This window comes from Adiantum capillus-veneris, chromosome 20 (assembly GCF_014529385.1).
Source record: "Adiantum capillus-veneris isolate H3 chromosome 20, ASM1452938v2, whole genome shotgun sequence".
Taxonomy (NCBI): domain Eukaryota; kingdom Viridiplantae; phylum Streptophyta; class Polypodiopsida; order Polypodiales; family Pteridaceae; genus Adiantum; species Adiantum capillus-veneris.
This window is the reverse complement of record NC_140950.1, coordinates 4,547,393-4,567,712: the sequence shown is the minus strand read 5'-3', so window position 1 is coordinate 4,567,712 and position 20,320 is coordinate 4,547,393. Positions and strand designations below refer to the sequence as shown.

The 20,320-nt window shown below is 44.5% G+C and overlaps 1 protein-coding gene across 1 annotated transcript in view; it reads left to right on the top strand.

Moving 5' to 3' along the window:
- The window catches only part of LOC147432025 (Tetratricopeptide repeat (TPR)-like superfamily protein), a 198,294-nt gene that overhangs the window by 97,116 nt on the left and 80,858 nt on the right, over positions 1–20,320 (top strand). The window contains exon 9 of the mRNA XM_086491834.1: positions 18,591–18,653. Within this exon, the coding sequence (XP_086347960.1) occupies positions 18,591–18,653 (63 nt within the window). The remainder of the gene's footprint in view (positions 1–18,590; positions 18,654–20,320) is intronic.

The window sequence follows — 20,320 nt, the reverse complement described above, 5'->3', positions numbered from 1 at the left end:
TCGTGTGTTTCTGTAAGTATAATGATGTCTCGACCTCTCATCACCTCCTCCAGTCTCTCTGGGTGTGTCCATAGGTCTCCATTGCAATTCCAAACCGTGACATGAATCTCCTCGTGTGTCCCACAGGCCGCGAGTCCCTATGCGATGGTCTTGCCATCAATGATAACCCTACCAACTCGATATACTGCCTTCTTCCCTTCTTTGCGGGCTTGGTGGACTCTAGGCATGCACGCGCGACGGTGATCTTGTTGCATCTTTGTGAGGTCATCATCAAGATAAATCGGGGGGCCTTCTAGCCCTCTCAAGATTACCCTCTTTCGGAGGAAAGAAGTTCGAGACTCCTCGGAGGCGAATTGGAGGATGAGAGCTCTCTTCTTTGGATCTTTGCCGGCTCTCCAAACTTTGGAGAAAGGGATCTCTTCTTCCTTGTATCCCACTTTCTTGCATAAAGCTTTCCCATCGCTCTCGGGTGTAGACCCTTCTTCTTCTTTGATGCCGGTCACTTGCACATTGAGACGGCGAGCTTGTCGCATCTTCTCCTCCTCGATGGTTGTGTGTACGATGAGTACCTCATCTTTTTGGGCTTCCTCTCTTGCTACCTTCTTGATGTTCTTTTTGACCACTTCGACCCATCCTTCTTTGGTGGCCTCTAATTTGTCCTCAATGCTTGCGGTGAGGGCTTTGGTGATCTCCTCCTTGAGGGCTTCCTTAGCCTCCTCTTTAATCTCTCCTTCCTCGAGGGTGAGGGATGTGATGGAAGCATGAAGGAGATCGATTTGTGCCTTCATCTCTTCTTGCTCTTTCCTCCATCTCTCCCTCTCCTTCTCGTTCTCCCGTTCCCTTCTCTCCTTCTCCTCTTTGAGATTTTGGATTTCCGCTCTCATGTCCTCCTCCTCTTCGTTCCATAGCTTGATGAAGGTGGCTTTCTCCTCCCTCCATATCTCTCTCTCCATCCACCATTCTTTCATGTCCTTCTCCAATTGTGCAAGCCTCTTGTTCGTGAGCATGAAGGTTGTCTTCATTGTCGACGTCGGCGTCTTGATGATGGGGGAAGACATGGTTGTCTTCGTAACTACCCTCTCTTCATATTGTGAAGAAGAGGGGAGAAGGGGAAGAGAGGGAGCACGTGTGTGTATGCGTGTATGTGTGTAGTGTGTGTGTGTGGGTATGTCTCCGTGTGTGTGTGTGTGTGTGAGAGAGAGAGAGAGAGAGAGAGAGAGAGAGAGAGAGAGAGAGAGAGGCTGCGTGAGAGAGAGAGAGAGATGGCTGTGTGATGGGGAGCGATGAGGGGCTGCGTGAGGGGGAGGCTGGAGGGGGGCTGCGAGGGAGGGGCTGCGTGAGAGGGAGGCTGTAGGCGAAGCGAGGGGGGGGCGGGGTTGCAGAGGCAGCGCAAGGGGAGGCGGCAGCGTAGGGGAGGGCAGCGAGCGGGAGCAGGGCAGCGAGCAGCGGCACAGCGCGGGCAGCAAGCAGGGCGCGAGGGCGAGCAGCAGCACAGCAGAGAGAGAGAGAGAGAGAGAGAGAGAGAGAGAGAGAGAGAGAGAGCTGGTGCAGGAGCAGCAAAACCCTGATCTAGTGCAACAACGAAACCCTTAAAAACCAGGCGAAACCCTAATTTGTGGCAGATCAACAAAGCCCTACTCTACAAGCGAAACCCTAAACTGTAGTACACGCGCGCGCGCACGCACGCATGCACACACACACACACACACACACACACACACACACAGAGACAGAGAGAGAGAGAGAGAGAGAGAGAGAGAGAGAGAGAGAGAGAGAGAGAGAGAGAGAGAGAGAGAGAGAGAGAGAGAGAGAGAGAGAAAGAAAGAAAGAAATGAAATGAAATGTTATATTAACGTCTTCAAAAGGCCAAAATGACCTATGAGACCAAAAAGTTACAATTGGTGAATCTGATACCATGTTTGAGTACGGAAAGTACAAAGAACTAACTAACTAACACAAAAACACTAAGGGGATGAATCTGAAGCTGATTCGGGATTGAAATGGGATAGAGGGAAGGAGGGGGGGGGTTTGGGTTTCGTGGGTTCAAATGAAATCTCTCATCGGTCGTTGTCGAATCTCATCAATATCCTCCATGGTCAGTACTCTGGTTGGGCGTCTTGCATGTCGAGCAAGAGTGATCTGAGAAAATGAAATGAAATGTTATATTGACGTCTTCAAAAGGCCAAAATGACCTATGAGACCAATCTGTTACAAAATAATGAATCCGATACCATGTCTGGGTACAAAAGAACTAGAACAAAATACTACTACTACTAGAATCCATCCTCATCTGCACAATGGATGTCGAGAGAGTATGGCTCGAGTCCTCTGCTGTAGTCTCCGTCAATGCTATGTAGCCCCTCTCCTCAATCGTGGCCGTGTGGATCTTCGTAACTCCAGTTCTCGGTCGATGAGGTAGTGGATGAATGAGTGTCGGCCGAGCTTTGCAGTGATGGCTGCTCCTCTGGTTGTCCCATATCTAGTGAAAAATCACTCCTCCCGCATAACCTAAAAATGTCCGGGCCGGGAGATATAGAGGCCTTTTACAACCAAACGCCCTCCGGACCGCAGCGTGTGTCGTTTGGAGGTGCTGAGAGTAACCACTGCTCAGACTTCTTAATACTCCTCCCGCATAACCATCGAGGTCCGGGCCGGGAGTCACAACAACAATAATTTTACAAGCGTACAACCAAACGCTCCCCAGGCATCGGCGTGCGTCGTTCGGAGGTTTTCAAACATACAACGAAATGCTCCCCAGGCATCGGCCTGCGTTGTTCCCTGGGACTGTCTCTCTCTAGCTCTCCCGAGTAAAGTGTCTCTATATCTGTGTAACTCAAGTAGATATAGCCCGAGACATCTCTGATCCTCATAACTCATAAAAACCTCTCTGAATAAGCAGTGGAAACGGCCGAATCTCATAGTACACTGTGCAATGACATAATGTAGCTCTGTCTCTGGTTCTAGCTGGCATAAGCGGCATATCCTGCTGTCTGCTCTGTATCTGCTAGTCTCAATCTCTAGCTGATGTGAGGATGTGCGTATTTGACCCATGGCACACCGCAAACCATGAGATATATGTGTGTCTATGTAGCTGGGTCAAATCACAAACCCATCTCCTGTGAGGTCGAGAAGATGCTCTCTATAGAAAGCCATCGGGGCTCTATCCATGTCCTCCTGGTATCTAGCTGGATCAGGTCCTGACGAACTAGTCTAGTAATCTCCACCCGTGTAAGAGACATGGAGGGTGTTTGAAGAGAATACTGGAAAGGGGGCAGCCTGTCCACAGTGAAGCCATGCATCTGAAACCATAATGTCATCTGTGCATACCAGCATGAAGTGTTCTCGTGAAGAGCTAATTGTCTGGAAGACTCAAGGGCCGATCTAGCATATCTATCTCTAGTAGTATCCCACAAGCTGTGCATAAAGGAGACTGATCTAGTAAGCGCCTCAATCTCCATAGGAGGGCAGCTAGCTCTACTCGAATGATAGCGTGGGGTACGGAGGCCTTGGCTTTGATCAGTCGAGAGATCATCGATACCAAGGGCCTCTCCATACGTCTCCAACCATCCTGGCCTACATAAGGTCCCCATATTTGCACCCCATACATCATTTGTGAGGCTACTAAAGTGTCAAAGAGCCATAACTTTGTCCGAGGTTCTTGGAACTGAACCTACGAACACATCCTCTCCAATCCTCCCAAGGCCGCAAAAAGCTCTAGTCAGTCTAGTCTCTGATGCTCTCCCCAAAGAAAACATCGGCCCAGTGAAGACAACCCCAAGGTAAGTGTATGCATCTATATACTCTACAATCTCCTGACCATATGTGAAAGTCAGTGCTGATCTCCTGATCCACTGTGGTGTGGTGTTAAACACCATAACCCTGGTTTTACCAAGGTTTATAGACAATCCACTATCCTCTACAAAACTGTGTAATGCATCCAACTGTCGCTGCATACCCTTCGGTGAGACAGTGATCAACACAATATCATTAGCATATAATAACAATGGGATACACGTCCCTGCCAGCTGGGCACCTCTATCACCCTCTGTGAATGTAATCAGACACCTCATCAACATACATACCAAATAGAGTAGGAGACAATGGGCAACCCTATTTCACCCCAATGGTGGAGTGAACTAAATCAGATATCCCCTGCGGGGTGCATACATGTCCTATCACTGATGTGTATGGAGCCATAATCCCCCAAATCAACACTATGGGCACCCCCACCTCCTGCAGTCTGTGCATCAATCGAGCTCTCGGTACTATGTCAAATGTTTTGCGGAAATCCCCAAAGCTACAATAAATCCGTCTCCCATGTGACCTGCCCTTCTCAATGATGGCTCTGAGTGTCAGAATATGATCAAGAGTGGAGAAACCCCTCCTAAAACAGGCCTGGCCCTTTGCGCGTACACCCTCACCCTCTGCCCAATTACTCAACTGCTGCTCAAGAATGGATGCATACAACCGTGCCAATGTGTGCCCAACCATAATAGTGCAGTAATTCCGAGGATCTATAGGATCACCTGCCTTGAAGATAGGCACAATAGTAGACAACCTCCAAGTCTCAGGTAACCTGTCACACATGGCACGATTGAACAACATTGCAAGAACCTCTACCAGTATATCTCTAGCATGTATAAAGTGCTTTGCTACTAGACCATCATGATCATATTCCCTGCAGGTCCTCATCCTGTCAATGGCTCTCTTTATCATCTCAATGGTAAAGATGGTGCTGGTAGGTGGGCATGGCTCTGTGGGATCTGGAAGGAAGTCCTGTCAAGGAACTGTATATAACAATGTTGCATTTTGGCCCCACACATCAAGAGAAGTAATCACTGGGGGAGGGGAGTGCTCATGAAAGAATCGCCATGCCTCTCCTGAGTCTCTACTCAAGAACAACTGGTACAAGTCTCCCTCCATCTGGGCCAAGTAAGCTCGTTTCTTCTGTCGCACAAGGTGCTGGGAATCTGAGACTATCTGTAAAAAGAGCTTGATCCACTGCTATGCTCACTGGTCTGGCTCCCACTATGAAATCCTGAATACAAGGAATAAAGCTCGGTTGTGCCACAACATAGTCCACTGTACTGGCCCCGTGTCTGTGTGGAAAGCATGTGAAAACCGGCTGCTCTTGGAAATTGTTGTAAGCCATTAATTATGGCTAACCCATGTGCGGTCGTCATCTCGGTGAGGTATCTCCCATACTTCGTCTGCTCTCTATCATGTGAGCATTTGTCAAGCCCCAAGTCACCCACATCCAGCTCTCTAAGCATCTTATCTGAAGTGTCGTAGAAGACTGTCTGAGAGTTGCCCGTTCGGGCATTGAAGTCCCCTAGGAGGATGATATCACCATCCCTAGAAAACTCCCATATATCATCATCTAGTATAGAGAAAGGCGATTGTCCTTTGGGTGGGGCATATACTGACGTACCGGGGGGGAAGTAACATATGACAATATATAGAAGTCGGCCTGTGTCAGCTCTCAGCCTCATCCACATGTATCTAGCATGATCATCTCTCCGTACAATATGTAGTAGTGGTTGTAACTCCTCCCTAAATAGCACTGCTACTCCTCCTGAACCTCTACTCCCATGCTCTGATCTCGCAACTGTCCTGTGGGCTGTCTCCCATCTGTATCCCCCCACATGTGGCATAAGCTGTTCAGGGGCCTGATGAGTCTTTGAGAAGAAAACAATGTCCCCGTCTCTGAAACTGTCCTCAAAGCCACCAACGTCAAACCTCATAGAGCCATTACAATTCCAAGTAGCCATCTTCAGTGTGGTCCCATAGGTCTCACTAGAGTGCCGCTCTACAATCACCACCCGACCATCTCTATAAAAGGCCGTCTTTCCCTTCTCCCTGACCGCTGTAATCTTTGGCATTACCTCTCTCATATGCGCAAGCTGTGAGAGAGTGAGATCATCACCGAGGAAAATACCCGTTTTCTTAAGAGTAGGCCTCTTTTTCAGAAATTTCTTCTTCTCTTCCAAGGAGGGAAAGTGTAGTATGAGAGCTCTCTTTTGAAGATTCTCCCAGGCCATCACTCTTCTTGCCCACTCTCCATGCCTGTGTGTGTGAAGGTCTGTCCATCCCCATCATGGATGTGAGGATTTTGACCTCTTTTACCACATTGTTTATGTCCTTGGGGCCTGTTACCCCCACATGTAGAGCCGGCATCCTCCTCCTTTGTTCCTCTTCGAGGGTCATGTTAATAAGAGTGGGTGTACAAGGAGCTTCCTTACCTTTCCCTTTCTTGGTGACCTCAATCCATTTTTCGGCCTCCTCTTCTCTCTTTTGTATTGCGGAGATGACCGCGGCCCATGAATTCTTCTCCTCATCTTCCTTGATAACCCGTATTTCTTCTCTCATGGTATTCAATTCTCCCATCATGGATGGCTGAATTTCGTCTTTTTCGAGCCGCCCACTTTTTGCTGCAAGAAGTTCACCTTGTAGAGTTCGGATTGTGGCTTCTTGTGAAGCCGCTTGCTCTTCGATGCGAGAAATCCTTTCGCATAGGTTCTTCTTCTCCTCTTTCCATTTCTCCATCTTTTGAAGAAAGGTTGCCTCCATCTCTTTCTTCCACTCCTTTACTTCTCTAGAATTACACCCCTTCAGATGCAAAGTGGATGATTGAGTCTGATCTAAGGATTACCTAGACATCTTGCACAATTATGTTGACGCTCTACAGTTGAGAACTGTTTAGAACCAAGAGGGATGTAACAATGTCAGACTTTGTAAATAATTAACTAATTTACGAGGAAACCCTAGTGATTGGGAATTCGGGTCTTGAATGAAGGGGTAGATAGTAGCCTCAGATTTAGGCTTAGAAAATTACGCGCGTCTTTGCAAGCACAGGAATGAGATGGGGTCCTTAGGACAGTAATCTTAAGGCTTGCATTATTTTTAAGGCCTTTGGATAAGTTAGTTAAAATATTTAAAATTGTTTGTGCCGGACCAAATGGCTGGACAAGTGCGAACAAGTAATGCCAAAGCAGTGCCGGCACGACATTGTGCTAGGGAGCAGCTAACATTTCATTAGTTGCATCTATGTGTGCAGTTTTGTGAGTTAATTTGCACATTTCATTAATAGCATAGGGACTTTTAAATGTGAAAGTTGATTGGTTTTAAAATTATTAAGTAAGTGTGCCACTTGGCACACTTACCAATGCCACTCTCACTCTCACCGTCTCTCTTCTTCTAGCGTCCCCTTCTTACTGGAGTCTATAAGAGTGTAGCCTCTCCCCCTCTTCTAAGTGCTGGCAGTGCTCCTACCCCCCTATTGTGAGTGTGCTCTACGCATTGGAGCTCTCCATGGAAGCTTGAGAGCAACCCCTTGCGACATATGTGGTGGCCTCGTGCTCCCATTGTCTAGAAAAAGGGTTCTCATAGCCATAGCTAGCTTTTGGTGAAGATTCGTTGCGAGAAGTTGCAGCAAGCACTCTCTCCGTAGAGTGTGGTGGCTGTAAATTTTTTGTTTTCAGTCTCTAATAATCTCTTTTAGGGTGAATTTCAGCAAAGTACTCATACAATCTAGTTCTTCTTTACCTTCACTACGCGTACACAAAGTTTGGTGCGATTCTTTTGCGAAAAAGGTCTCTATTTCGGCATTGGAACGTGCTCAGGTAACATTTTCAGGTTATGTGCAGAAAATTACAGCAAGCATGTGTGCGTACATTTTGCGTGTTTCTCCCTTGTTTTTATTGCAGGAATGATTATGCATAAAGGGACACAGTTAGGGGAAGGTAGACTCTCATTTTCGAGAGCTTCCGCTAAGTTTTGTGGAAGGTAGACTCTTGCTTCCGAGAGCTTTTCAAAATCTTACAGGTGCTTGTAAAGATTCTCCCTTAGTAATAAAGATAATCTCTTTATGAGGTGGGACCAACCCATCTTCTAGTCCCCAATGAAATGTCAAGCTCTCTCTCTCTCTCTCTCTCTCTCCAATTCGTTTGAGTATTTGAAGTACAATTAAAACCCAGTTTACGCTTCCGTATTTTTGTGACATAGATGAGAGCAAGGTCGTCTCTCTCTTTCTTAAGGGATCGACGACTCTTGGCAGACTGCAGAAATGGAAGAATGTGAGATAGAGTTCTCTATCCTTCAACATCAGGTGGCAGAGTCACAAAAAGCTCTCTCCCATCCAAAAGTCCAGAAGATTCTCCCTACCCTTGAGAAAGGGAAGGTGAAAGTGCCGATGGGGTTAGGAAAAATCGCGCAGAACCCAAAGACGCAAGAACCAAAGAAAGATCCTTTAATTGGAACCTCCCGTATGCACGAGAGAGAGAGAGAGAGGAACCTCATGTGCGGTTTAATCTAAAAGTTCAAGAGCAAGATCCTCCTGATTCGCCTCAGTTTTCTTTCATGAAGGATCTGGATGACATAGTCGCTCTAGAAGACATGTTTCTTGAAGATCCGTCGCAGCAGGAAGTGCATTCAAGGGAAAGGACTCCTCTCCACAAGGAGTCTAGGCACAGAAAGAAGGAGCACCATAAGAGGAAGCACCACAAGCAAAAAACATTCAAGTCAGGTGACAAAGATGTAAAATTCGACACCTACAATGGACGGTGTGATAATGACAAAGCTTTGGCTTTCATCCGCCAAATTTGAAGTTGCATTTGCGGAAGGGAACTTTAAAGAAAGATCCAAGTTTTGCCATGCCAGTATGTACATGGAAGGCACCGCCAATAGTTGGTGGTTAACCCTAATCCTAGAAAAACGCAAACCCTAATATTGGATTGCTTTCAAGAAGGAGTTCTATGCACAATTCCTTCCTCTAGACTATGGGAAGTTATAAAGGAAGAATGGAATCGACTCTCACAGTCAGAGAACGAAACTATTCCACGCTATGTGGATAGGTTTTGGGACGTTCTCTTGAAAGTCACCCCATTCAAAAAGATTGAAGATTCAGAGAAGATGCACAAGTTTGAAGCAGAATTGCATGAAGCCTTGCAAAAGGCTATGAAGCTTCACACTCGAGGTAACTTGCAGATACTTATGGAATCAGCTCGCATAGCTGATGGAATACATGACAAGGGTACTCCCAGGAAGATGGAGCAAAGCACCTATCATGCCAAGCAGAAGGCACTCCATGAACAACCTACCTCTACTTCTTCTCAAAAGAAGAAAAGAACCGCCTCCGATGCAGAAGCAAAGCCAAATCAGCCCAAGAAAGGGAAATATCTCTCTCCTGCTGAATTGAGAACCTACATCAGTGAAGGAAGATGCTTTAATTGTGGAAAAATTGGACATATGAAGGGTGATTGTCCTACCAAAACGTGGCAACCACCTTCTCCCAATGCAGTCCCAGATGTACAGGGGAATACAACCAAGGATGGAAAAGAAAGAGCTCTTCTCAAAGCATGGGGTAGCATCAACAACCAACGAGCTCTTATTCTGCTTGATCCTAGTAGTACAGACAACTTCATCTCACAAAGCTAGCTGATGACGTGAATTTACAACCCAATCGTTTTGGCGTTTCTATTCAAGCAGATACTGCTTTCGAAGAGCAGAACTCCAATTCTACTTAAATCGTAGGGAAGCAGAATTTAAAGATCGACAACTACAAAGATCAAGAGTCTTTCTTACTAGATTCACTTGAAGGTTGTGATGTCATCTTGGGAATGCCTTGGCACTACAAGATGCATCCCATTCCTCACTGTTCAGAAAACTTTATCCTTTGATCATAAAGGAAAGCAATATCTTGTACTTGCGGATGCAGGTGATTGGCGTATCCCCATCGCCAATCACATTGCAATCAGGAAAGTAATGAAAAAGTGTGTTTTCAGCGTACTTAATTTTTGCAAGAGAGAGAGATGTGTGTGCTTCACAACTTTCTTCCTCTTTAGAGAAAAAAAGAATTAAGTTATTAGAAACTTTTGAAGATTGTTTGCAGATGAACTTCCAAATGAACTCACACCTTCTCGACCTGAGGATCACGCAATTGATTTGATCCCAGGAAGCTCTCCTCCAAATTAGCCCTCTTATCGAGTTAGTCTAATGCAGCAAGAGAAAATCCTCAAGCAGGTTAACCAACTGTTGGAGAAGGGCTTAATAAGGCCTAGTACTTCTCCATATTGTTCACCTGTCTTGCTAATACAGAAAAAGGATGGCACATTCCGCATATGCATAGACTATAGATCTTCAAACAAGATCACAATCAAGAATCGATTCCCAATCTCTCGGATTGATGACATTCTTGATAAGTTACAAGGAGCAAGTGTCTTTAGTCGTATACACTTGAAGAGCGGGTATTATCAAATCCGCATAGCTCCTCAGGATGTGCATAAGACTTCATTTAGAACAGCCTTCGGGTTGTATGAATTCTTAGTGATGCCTTTTGGACTCGCTAATGCACCAACCATCTTCAATTGAATGATGGATAGAATCTTCCACTCGTATAGAAGATTTAGAGGAGTTTTCTTTGATGACGTCTTAATCTTCCCAGAGACTGAAGAAGAACACTACAAGCATCTCGCATTAGTGTTCAAAGAATTACGTAAACACAAATTAGTTGTGAATGCTAAGAAGACTGTGTTCTTTCACTACTTGGGCCATATAGTATCTCACAACTAGGTGAGAATGGACCCTGATAAGATTCAAGCAGTTGTAGAATGGCCTACGCTAACTACAGTACATGACGTACGAAGTTTTCTCGGCCTTTGTTCCTTATCGGCGTTTCATTCGAGCCTTTGCCGCCATAGCGGGTTCTCTCCATGATCTGACAAAGAAGCGGATTCCATTCCATTGGGGACCTGGACAAAAACAAGCTTTTCAAAAGCTTAAGTATCTATTTAGTCATGGACTTGTTCTCACCGTCCCTAATCTTCGCAAACCTTTCGATGTGTACTACGATGCATTTCGAGATTGTGTAGGAGCAGTTTTGAACCAAGAGGGTCACGCTATAGCCTACGAAAGTCGGCGCCTTAGAGATGCAGAGTTGCATGCTTTCATTTATGAGAAAGAGCTAATGGCAGTAATTCACGCTCTTTCCATTTGGAAACATTATCTGTTAGGAGCTGATTTTATGATCAAGACAGATCATCAGAGTCTTCGCTACTTTCTCACACAGAGAAAGTTATCAGAAAAGCAGATGAGATGGGCCAACTTTCTTTCAATGTTCCATTTTCAGATTTTACACACTTCCAGAACAAAGAATGCGGTTGCAGATGCTCCCTCTGGGCGTCCAAAGATCAACACAATGACAACAATTTATCATGAGGAACTAGAATCTCTCACTTAGATGTATCCTCAAGATCCAGACTTCGCTACAATTTGGGCAGATCTCCAAGCTAGTCACTCAAGGCCACCTTATTCCGTTCGGGATAGTACATTCGTCAACAAGCAATATGCATAGCTCAGCCCTTACGACAGAAGGTGATAGATGAAGCACATAATCCTCCCTATACCGGGCATCGGGGAATTGTTGCTGCCACTAGTGCCCTCGAAAGATATTTCTTTTGGCCAACACTCCTGGCGGACATCGAAAAATATGTACTCGAGTGTTTAGTATGCCAAAAAGTGAAATATGACAGACATAAAGTTTATGGCAAGCTTCAACCACTCCCTGTGCCTAACACGCCATGGGAAAGTATTGCCATGGATTTTATTACGGATCTTCCTAGATCCAAGAATGGAAATGATGCAATCTGGACTATAGTAGATAGATTCAGTAAGCAAGCACATTTCCTTCCAGTTAAGAAAACAATCAAAGCTGATCACATGGCTAGAATATTACTAACTCAGATTTTTAAACACCATGGATTGCCAAAAACTATTGTCAGCGATAGAGATCCTCACATGACTAGTCTATTTTGGCAAGCATTGTTCGAGAAGTTGGAAACTAAGCTTGATCTTTTATTAGCTTATCATCCTCAAACAGATGGTGAAAGCGAAATCGCTAATGCCACTGTTTTAAACCTCCTTAAGTGTTATATTTCGGAAAGACAATCCGAATGGGAACATTACTTACCGTTAGTTGAGTTTGCGTATAATAATGCCATACATTCCTCAACTGGGAAAGCTCCCTTCAAAATTATTTATGGGAAGCCGCTCTTACTTCCTATTATGGTTACCAAAGAAAACATCTTTGCCGCAGATGAATTTGTGCGCAATATTGATACTGCCTACCAACAATTAAAGCAAGCGATTCTTCGTACTCAAGAGCAGCAGAAGAGAAAAGCAAACAAGCACAGAAGGAGACTCAATCTTGAAAAAGGACAATATGTTCTACTTACGTTTGAGAAAGCTAGATTAAAAAAGTGGGCCGGAAAAGGGAAAGTTATTAAACTTTCCCATAAATTTTACGGCCCTTTCAAGATTGTAGATAAAGTCAATGAAGTGACTTTTAGATTGGATTTGCCTTCTCATTGGCGTATCCATAATGCTTTTCGTGTAAGTCTCCTCCGACCATATGTTGGACCTCCTCTGGTGGCGCCAGTAGAAGAAGATTCTCCGGAAGTCAAAGAGACTAAGGAAATCCCAACCTGAACAGGTAATACACCACTCTGAGAGACAACTAAAGTCCGGGAGCCTACATCGAAAGTATTTAGTCTAGTTCAAGAATTACACAGCTTTAGATGCAAAGTGGATGACTAAGTCCGATCTAAAGGAGTACCCAGACATCTTGCACAGTTATGTTGACGCTCTACAGTTGTGGTCAACTGTTTAGAACCAAGAGGGATGTAACAATGTCAGACTTTGTAAATAATTAATTTATTTACGAGAAAATAATTATCTAATTAGTTGTGTGCACATCAGATTAGACCTAGCTGTTCCAGGGTCCCAGTTGCGCCCAAATTTAAGCAAGAGCACCTCTAGGAGACCCTAGCAAAAAATTACCCTGAAGCCCTACTGATTGGGAAATCGGGTCTTCAATAAAGGGGTAGATAGTAGCCTCAGATTTCAGTCTCAGAAAATGACGCACCTCAGTGCAAGCAGAGGAATGAGATGGGGTCCTTAGGACAGTAATCTTAAGGCTTGCATTATTTATAAGGCCTTAGGATAAGTGAGTTAAAATACTTTAAATTGTTTGTGCCGGACCAAATGGCCGGACAAGTGCGAACAGGTAATGTCAGGGCAGTGTCGGTACGACATTGCGCTGGGGAGCAGCTAACATTTCATTAGTTGCATCTATGTGTGCAGTTGTGAGTTAATTTCCACATTTCATTAATAGCCTAGGGACTTTTAAATGTGAAAATTGAATGGTTTTAAAGTTATTAAGTAAGTGTGCCACTTGGCACACTTACCAATGCAAAGTGACTCTCTCACTCTCACTCTCACCCTCTCTCGCCTTCTCTCTTCTTCTAGCACCCCCTTCTTGCTGGAGTCTATAAGAGTGCAGCCTCTCTCCCTCTTCTCAGTGTTGGCAGTGCTCCTACCTCCCTATTATGAGTTTGCTCTACTTATTGGAGCTCTCCATGGAAGCTTGAGAGCAGCCCCGTGCGACATATGTGGTGGCCTCGTGCTCCCATTGTCTAGAACAAGGGTTCTCATAGCCATAACTAGCTTTTGTTGAAGATTCGTCGCGAGAAGTTGCAGCAGGCACTCTCTCCGTAGAGTGTGGTGGCTGTAAATTCTCTGTTTTCAGCCTCTAATAATCTCTTTTAGGGTGAATTTCAGCAAAGTACTCATAGAATCTAGTTCTTCTCTACCTTCACTACGCGTACACAAAGTTCGGTGCGATTCCTTCGCTAAAAAGGTCTCTATTTCGGCATTGGAACGTGCTCAGGTAACATTTTCAGGTTATGTGCAGAAAATTACAGCAAGCATGTGTGCGTGCATTTTGCGTGTTTCTCCCTTGTTTTTATTGCAGGAATGATTATGCGTAAAGGAACACAGTTAGCGGAAGGTAGAGACTCATTTTCGTTGAGTTTTGTGGAAGGTAGACTCTCGCTTCCGAGAGCTTTTCAAAATCTCACAGCAGAGGGAAAATCCTCTCAGTATTCAGAGAGTAGTTTTCTCACTCTCCGAGTCAGAAGCATAAAAGAAAGAATAGAGGACGGGATTTTGCCCCATTCTTGTGCTTGTAAAGATTCTCCCTTAGTAATAAAGATAATCTCTTAATGGGGGGGGGGGGACCAACCCATCTTCTGGTCCCCAATGAAGTGTCAAGCTCGCTCTCTCTCTCTCTCTCTCTCTCTCTCTCTCTCTCTCTCTCTCCAATTCTCTTGAGTATTTGAAGTACAATTAAAAGTCAGTTTACTCTTTCATATTTGTGTGACACTTGCACAGTCTGCCGATCTGCTCAACTCATGCTCAAATATAGATGCATGTAGCTTGGCCAATGAGTGACCAATCATGATAGTACCATAGCTAGTTGCCAAGGTCGGATCTCCAAACTTGAGTACTAGTACAATCGTAGACGTACTCCAAGTCTCAAGAAACCCTCCACACATGGCTCTCTTGAACATCAAGGCCAACAAACCATCAATATGATTTCTAGCATGTATGAAATGCTATGCCACTATACCATCATGATTCTGTGCCCTCTCTTTGTGCAATTTGTCAATGGCTTGCCTCACTATCTTTGCTATGAAGATAGTAGAAGTGGGAGGATAGGGGTTCCTGCGGGGCTTGCAATGGTACTTGTTTTGCGATTGTTACAGAGAGGATGCATTGTGTCCATGTCTCTATAGAAGTGATGATTGTAGAGGGCAACTGCTCTCTTAAGAGCTGCCAAGCCTCCCTAGAATCCTGACTCAAGAGTATCTAATAAATATCTCTCTCAAGTTGAGCCAAGAAAGCTCTCTTCTTTTGTTGTTTAAGGTGTCGGAAGAGTGTACGTGATTGCACATGTGTGATGTCTCCCAAATCCACCTCTGTCTAGAGTCGGGTTGTCGTCTCTCGGCACTCATCATCATACCAGCTATTTTGAGGCGTACTCCCACGCCGTGGTCTCCCATTAAGGTGAGAGTGGTAAATGTTGTGGTTGCTGCTACTTGGGATTATCTATTGCCACTTCAAAAGGTCTAGGCGAGAGCCATAAATCCACAGTGCTAACACCATGTCTATGAGGGAAGGAGTGAAGCTGCATGAACATAAGTATCTATCAAGGCCATTGAGAATGGCCCATCCATGTGTTGTGCCCATCTCAATCAAATATCTCCCACACTTTGCAAACTCCTCAGCATCCTCTGAGGTCCAAGAGACCCCATCTCTCGGGAGTCTAGCTCTCTCAATATCTCCTCGGAAGTGTCAAAGAAGGATGCCTGATGACATGTTGTCTAAGCATTGAAATCCCCAACTAGGATGACATCTCCGCTCGAGAACTCTTAAATTTCCTCATCTAGTATCTTGTATAGTGACTGCCCCTTAGGCGAACCATAATGAGATGTGCTAGGAGGGAAGTAACATACGGCAATGTAGTGGGCTCTGCTCTCCTTCGCTCGAACTTTGACCCACATAGAGCGAGCACTCTCATCTCTGCGAACCACCTCGATGATAGGGTGTAACTCCTCCCTAAATAGCATTTCTGCGCCTCCTTATTACAAGCTGCCTGTCTGCATGTGCTCTCTCATCTGTATCAAGTCACCCTTGGGAGTGTGCTCTTTGGGCTTTGATGCGTCTCTAAAAGAAAATGATGTCCCTCCCTCTAAAGGAATCCTCGAAGGGTTCGACATCCAATCGTAATGAGCCGTTGCAATTCCATACCGAAAGCTTTAGCTTGGTCCCATAGGTTGCGCACCGTTATGCGGTGCGTTTTTCAAGTACTATCACTTTGCCTCCTCTATAGAAGGCAAGTTTTCCCTTCTTGCTAGCAGCCAGGATGTCGGGCATGCATTCTTTCATGTGTGCTAGTTGGGAAAATGCAAGATCATCTCCCGAGGAAATCCTTGTTTGCTTTAGTGTAGGCCTCTTTATCTGAACTCTGCAGTAAGAGCTGTTCCTTGAGTTGTCCAGTGGCCAGTCTAAAGAAACCTGTAATCTGCCTCTGAGAATGGCTCTCCTGTGATCTCTTCAACAAGATTTCTCTGTGTGCACGCAACTCTAGTAGTATTTCATGACTCTAGAAAGTGGTCCAAAACCCTCTATGAGCAGGCAAAGAAAGAGGCGAAAAATCTCATAGTATATTGGGCAATGACATGTGTAGTGCAGCTCTCTTTCTGGTTTCAAATGGCATAATTGACATATCCTGGCCTTTGCTGGTACTCCTCCAAATCTACGAGTCTTAACTTGAAGCTGATCCGAAGATGTGTGTATCTGACCAATAGCACACCGTATCCCATGAGATAAGTGTGTATCCATGTATTTGGGCCTTTCGGTTGTATGCATGTCCTCCTGGTTAAGATGCATGGTTTCATCTAAAAGAACTTTGTATCATAGTTATGGCCATTTTTATGTTTTTGTTCCCGGTTCCCATCCCAACTTCCCATTCCGAATCCCCATTCCATGTTTTAGACATGAGTATCTGTAACAGGGAATGGCGATTCATGCCTGTTTTGGTTCCCCGTTCCCCATAACAAGGAGTTTTGAACGAGAGAACTCACTTGAAGAGGATAGAGGAGTTCTAATTTGAGCTCAGTTTGCGAGAGTTTTCACCTTATGGTTTTCTCTCCTTTGGGGGCCAAAGATGTTTACGAGGATGTAAACTTTGCTCCAGGAGGAGGCAACATCATGGCATCTACAGCCTCGGGGCCATGTAGCACGTATGGCTTACACGGATAGGTGCGCAGAGCACATTGTGTATGCAGAGTATGGGGGGGGGGGGAGTCCACGCGGGTTTGAGGAGGCTAGACGGCCACAAGGGTGTGTAGCCCGGCACACCGTAGGCACAGGCATTTCAAGGGGGGGTTTTTTTTTTGGATTGGGGAAGGGGGGAGATTTTTTTTATTAACTAATACTTTTTAGTTACATGTTAGCCATTATGTAGATGAGAATGTGCTGCAGAGTTACATGCACATTGGTCGTTTTCAAAATTGTAAAATACCTATATTATTGAGTAACTAATGTAATCTAATCGAAGGATAGTGTACAGGATCCATACGTAATGTACTTGTGTTGAGAGGTAGGATACAATATGCTTACTGAATATGCACCTAACATACTCAATGTAGCATAGAAGGTGTGTTGCATACTACTCTCCACTGCTTGTAGGCAAGGGTAGAGTACTAAAGCAACACCTTGGTGGCAATAACCACATAAGAAGAAGCAATGCGCTGGTGTGCTAGAAGGGCCCCAACAAGGATGGCACCTTTGCAGTGTCAGAATGCCAAATGAAACGTGTTTGAGAAACTATTTGCGCTTCCAAATTCTCTGTGGATACTTGTACACCAATGGATGGGTTTTAGTATGGTGTTGCACTTATGCTTAAGGATTTTTTCATGAGGTTAGGCAATGGCTGCAATATTGTTCCATCACTACAGTTTTGGAAACCCCTTCTGGATTTTTGGCCAATTGAATAAACCTTTACCAGAGGCAACTACGTTCTTTCTTGGGTGCTTTGGCTATTTATCATACACACAATCATCTTCAACAGGATTTTTTTGGGTCCGTAGTTCTCCAGCTTTATCCTACCCATACTTTCGTACTCGGCTCCTTTAGTGTCTTCATGATTGTTTCCCTTTGAAGACGTTTTACCTCAGCAGTTTGAGGTCTTCTATGAAAGTTTCTAGCCTTTTTGCATGGCTCCAACCAGTTTGGGTGGTTATTTCTTGTACATTATTGTAATTAATGCTAATTTAGATTCAACAAATACAAGCTCGTAGTCAATAGGGTTTGTGCATAAAAGCTTTGTTTTCTATGTGCATGTGTAGAGATCCTCAAAAGAAAGTTGGTTTGACGTATCTTGGATTGGGCTCCATTTTTACTATCAAAACGCATAGATGTGAGCGCCTTTGGAGTCTCTTTTGGTACATGTTGTCACAAATGTTTCATGAAAGCTATAGTGCATTATCTTGGTTCTTTCATCATTCTTGCTTTGTTCTCTTTAATAGTAACATTTTAGGTGTTTCTAGTGAATGTAGGCTTCACAATAGTTGCGCTTGTGCAATGTAAATAGATGTAGTATTTCAGCGTGGATAAGTATACAGTCACTGGAGCTTTTTGAGCAAGTGAACATCAAAGCATCTCTCTTTTTGTTTGTGGTATCCTCTAAGCTCTTCTGCAATCTTTCTGAGGAAGAAATTTGTCTTAGCCTTCAGGACCATGCTGTCAGAACGAATCTTGGTACTTTACTCAATGGAGTACTGAGGCAGGCTAATAATTGCTCAACTTTTTAAGACAATAAAAGTTATTGAATAGATTCACGTTCTGAAAATGTGCGTATTTCTGCACAAGAAGCACATACAGAGAAGTCTGCCTCATTTATGCACTGAAAGGCTTGTTTCTTAGTGAAGCACAAAGAACTCATTCAAATATATCTGCAAGTTGCCACAGTGGTTCCTGTTAGCTCAAAAACATACATCGTTCGTTTTAATGCTGCTTTGGATCCCAATCTGCTCACATTCTAGATTCCTTGAAGACAATAGAAGCTCTTGTTGATGACATTAAGACATGTATGTTTGAACAATGGTGCTGGTGATTATCTGAGTCTTTAGACGATTAAACACTTCTTTTTGGTTGAATGCTTTTAATGAGTAAAACATGCTATCTTGCAGGAACAGCTACAACAATTTTTAGCTGTTTTGAAGAATGATCCAGAGGACCTCAATGCCCTTGAGGTTTGACACGTTACCTATTTTTTCTTGGTGGGAAATTTCTATTTGCTGAATTTTTTAATTTCAGCATGCTTTTTTCTTTTTTGTTGGGTATTATGCCATACAGTCCGTTGTTCTAAACAGTTTCTAATTTCTTTCCCTGTACCAGTCTCCTCTATTCTTTAGGTTACCTGGACCAATTTCAGTTTTTTCCAACTCTAAGCAGGCCTTCCTGTCGGCCATTGCCAGCCACCCCTGCCAGTGCCATCTTGCCCTTTCCAATTGTACTGGCTCACGTGCTTAGACAAAGACACATTGACAGAATCTGGGTGGCACCGGCACATCCTTTGCCCGCCATCGTGCCCCATCAAGATAGCCTACTAGAGTCTACAGATCATTGTCTCTTGCCCACACATGAAAGCTGCATTCAACGCCCATCTTACATAGATTTATTCCTACCACGTAGCTTGAGGGTAGTGATTGGAAAGCTCAGAGGCTTTCTCATTCATTGGAGATTGGAGTGGGTAGAGCAGCTGGCATCCTGATAGGGGCCAGATTGTGCAGCCTATGCAAAAATGAGGTAGAGACTGAGGCACAGTGCACACATTGTATTTAGTTGCGCTTGTTATAGTGACATCCAAGCTCATTACCTTTCTTTATTTGGCAGGACATAAATGATCCATAATCAGAGTGGCTTTGGCCACTTCTTTTATCTTGCCTGAGATGGATCTGTATCGAGGGCACTTATTACAGACAAGGAGACCACATCAGACAGATCTGGCGCACGCTTAGATGACACTCACCAGGGTACAACAGCACAGCAGGAAATTGCCCTCAGTAGAGTAAAGAAGATTACAGCATGCTGGTGGCCAAGAGCTCATGCTTATAGACCATCACCTTGACATAGGAGGGCGATACAAGACATTAGAAGCATCTTCAAAAGAGATGGTAGTGGAGGATGTTGTAATAGACTTGGACACTCCAAGCCTAAGATCTACAACAACAGAGAAACTGGAAACAACTGAACATAACTTTTTTTGAGGGAGAGAGAAGAGGAGAGACGACATGGCATGGTAGAGTTCCACACCTAGGCGCAATGGCCCCAAAGATTGGCAACCCTTCTTGGTATTTCTTTATTCTTATGCTTCTCAAAGTACAATGTCCAAGGGTCCTCCTCCTCCCGGCACTCCCACCCAAAACTACGCAGAAGTGAGGTCCTGGGCACACTTACAAAGGCCCTTGGCCAAATTCAAAAGCAGTTACATGAAAAGCTGCTTTTCTAAAAGCATCTGGTTCCCAAAAGCAAGCGTCCCATGGGCTATCCGTATCTTTCACTAGGGTTTTGGCCTCTTTTGTCCGGGCTCTGTCCTATAGGACATGCCACGTCATAACTTTGTGACATAGCCCCCTCTTGAAATAAATTGTAATCGCCCTCGATTACGCCTGCAAAACAGACATAGGACAAAAATTAGTTCAGTAGACACTGACTCTAAGTACCAGTGTACTAGACCACATACATCCAACACTTGCACGAAGACGACGGTAACATCACATTCACATCACTATTCCCATCGAGATCTTAGATGAGAATCATGATCGTTGTAACTTATTTAGCAATCACATCCATACCGCGCTGATCTTTTCATGGATGTCTTGATCTACTAAATCTCGTTACTATCACATCCATATCA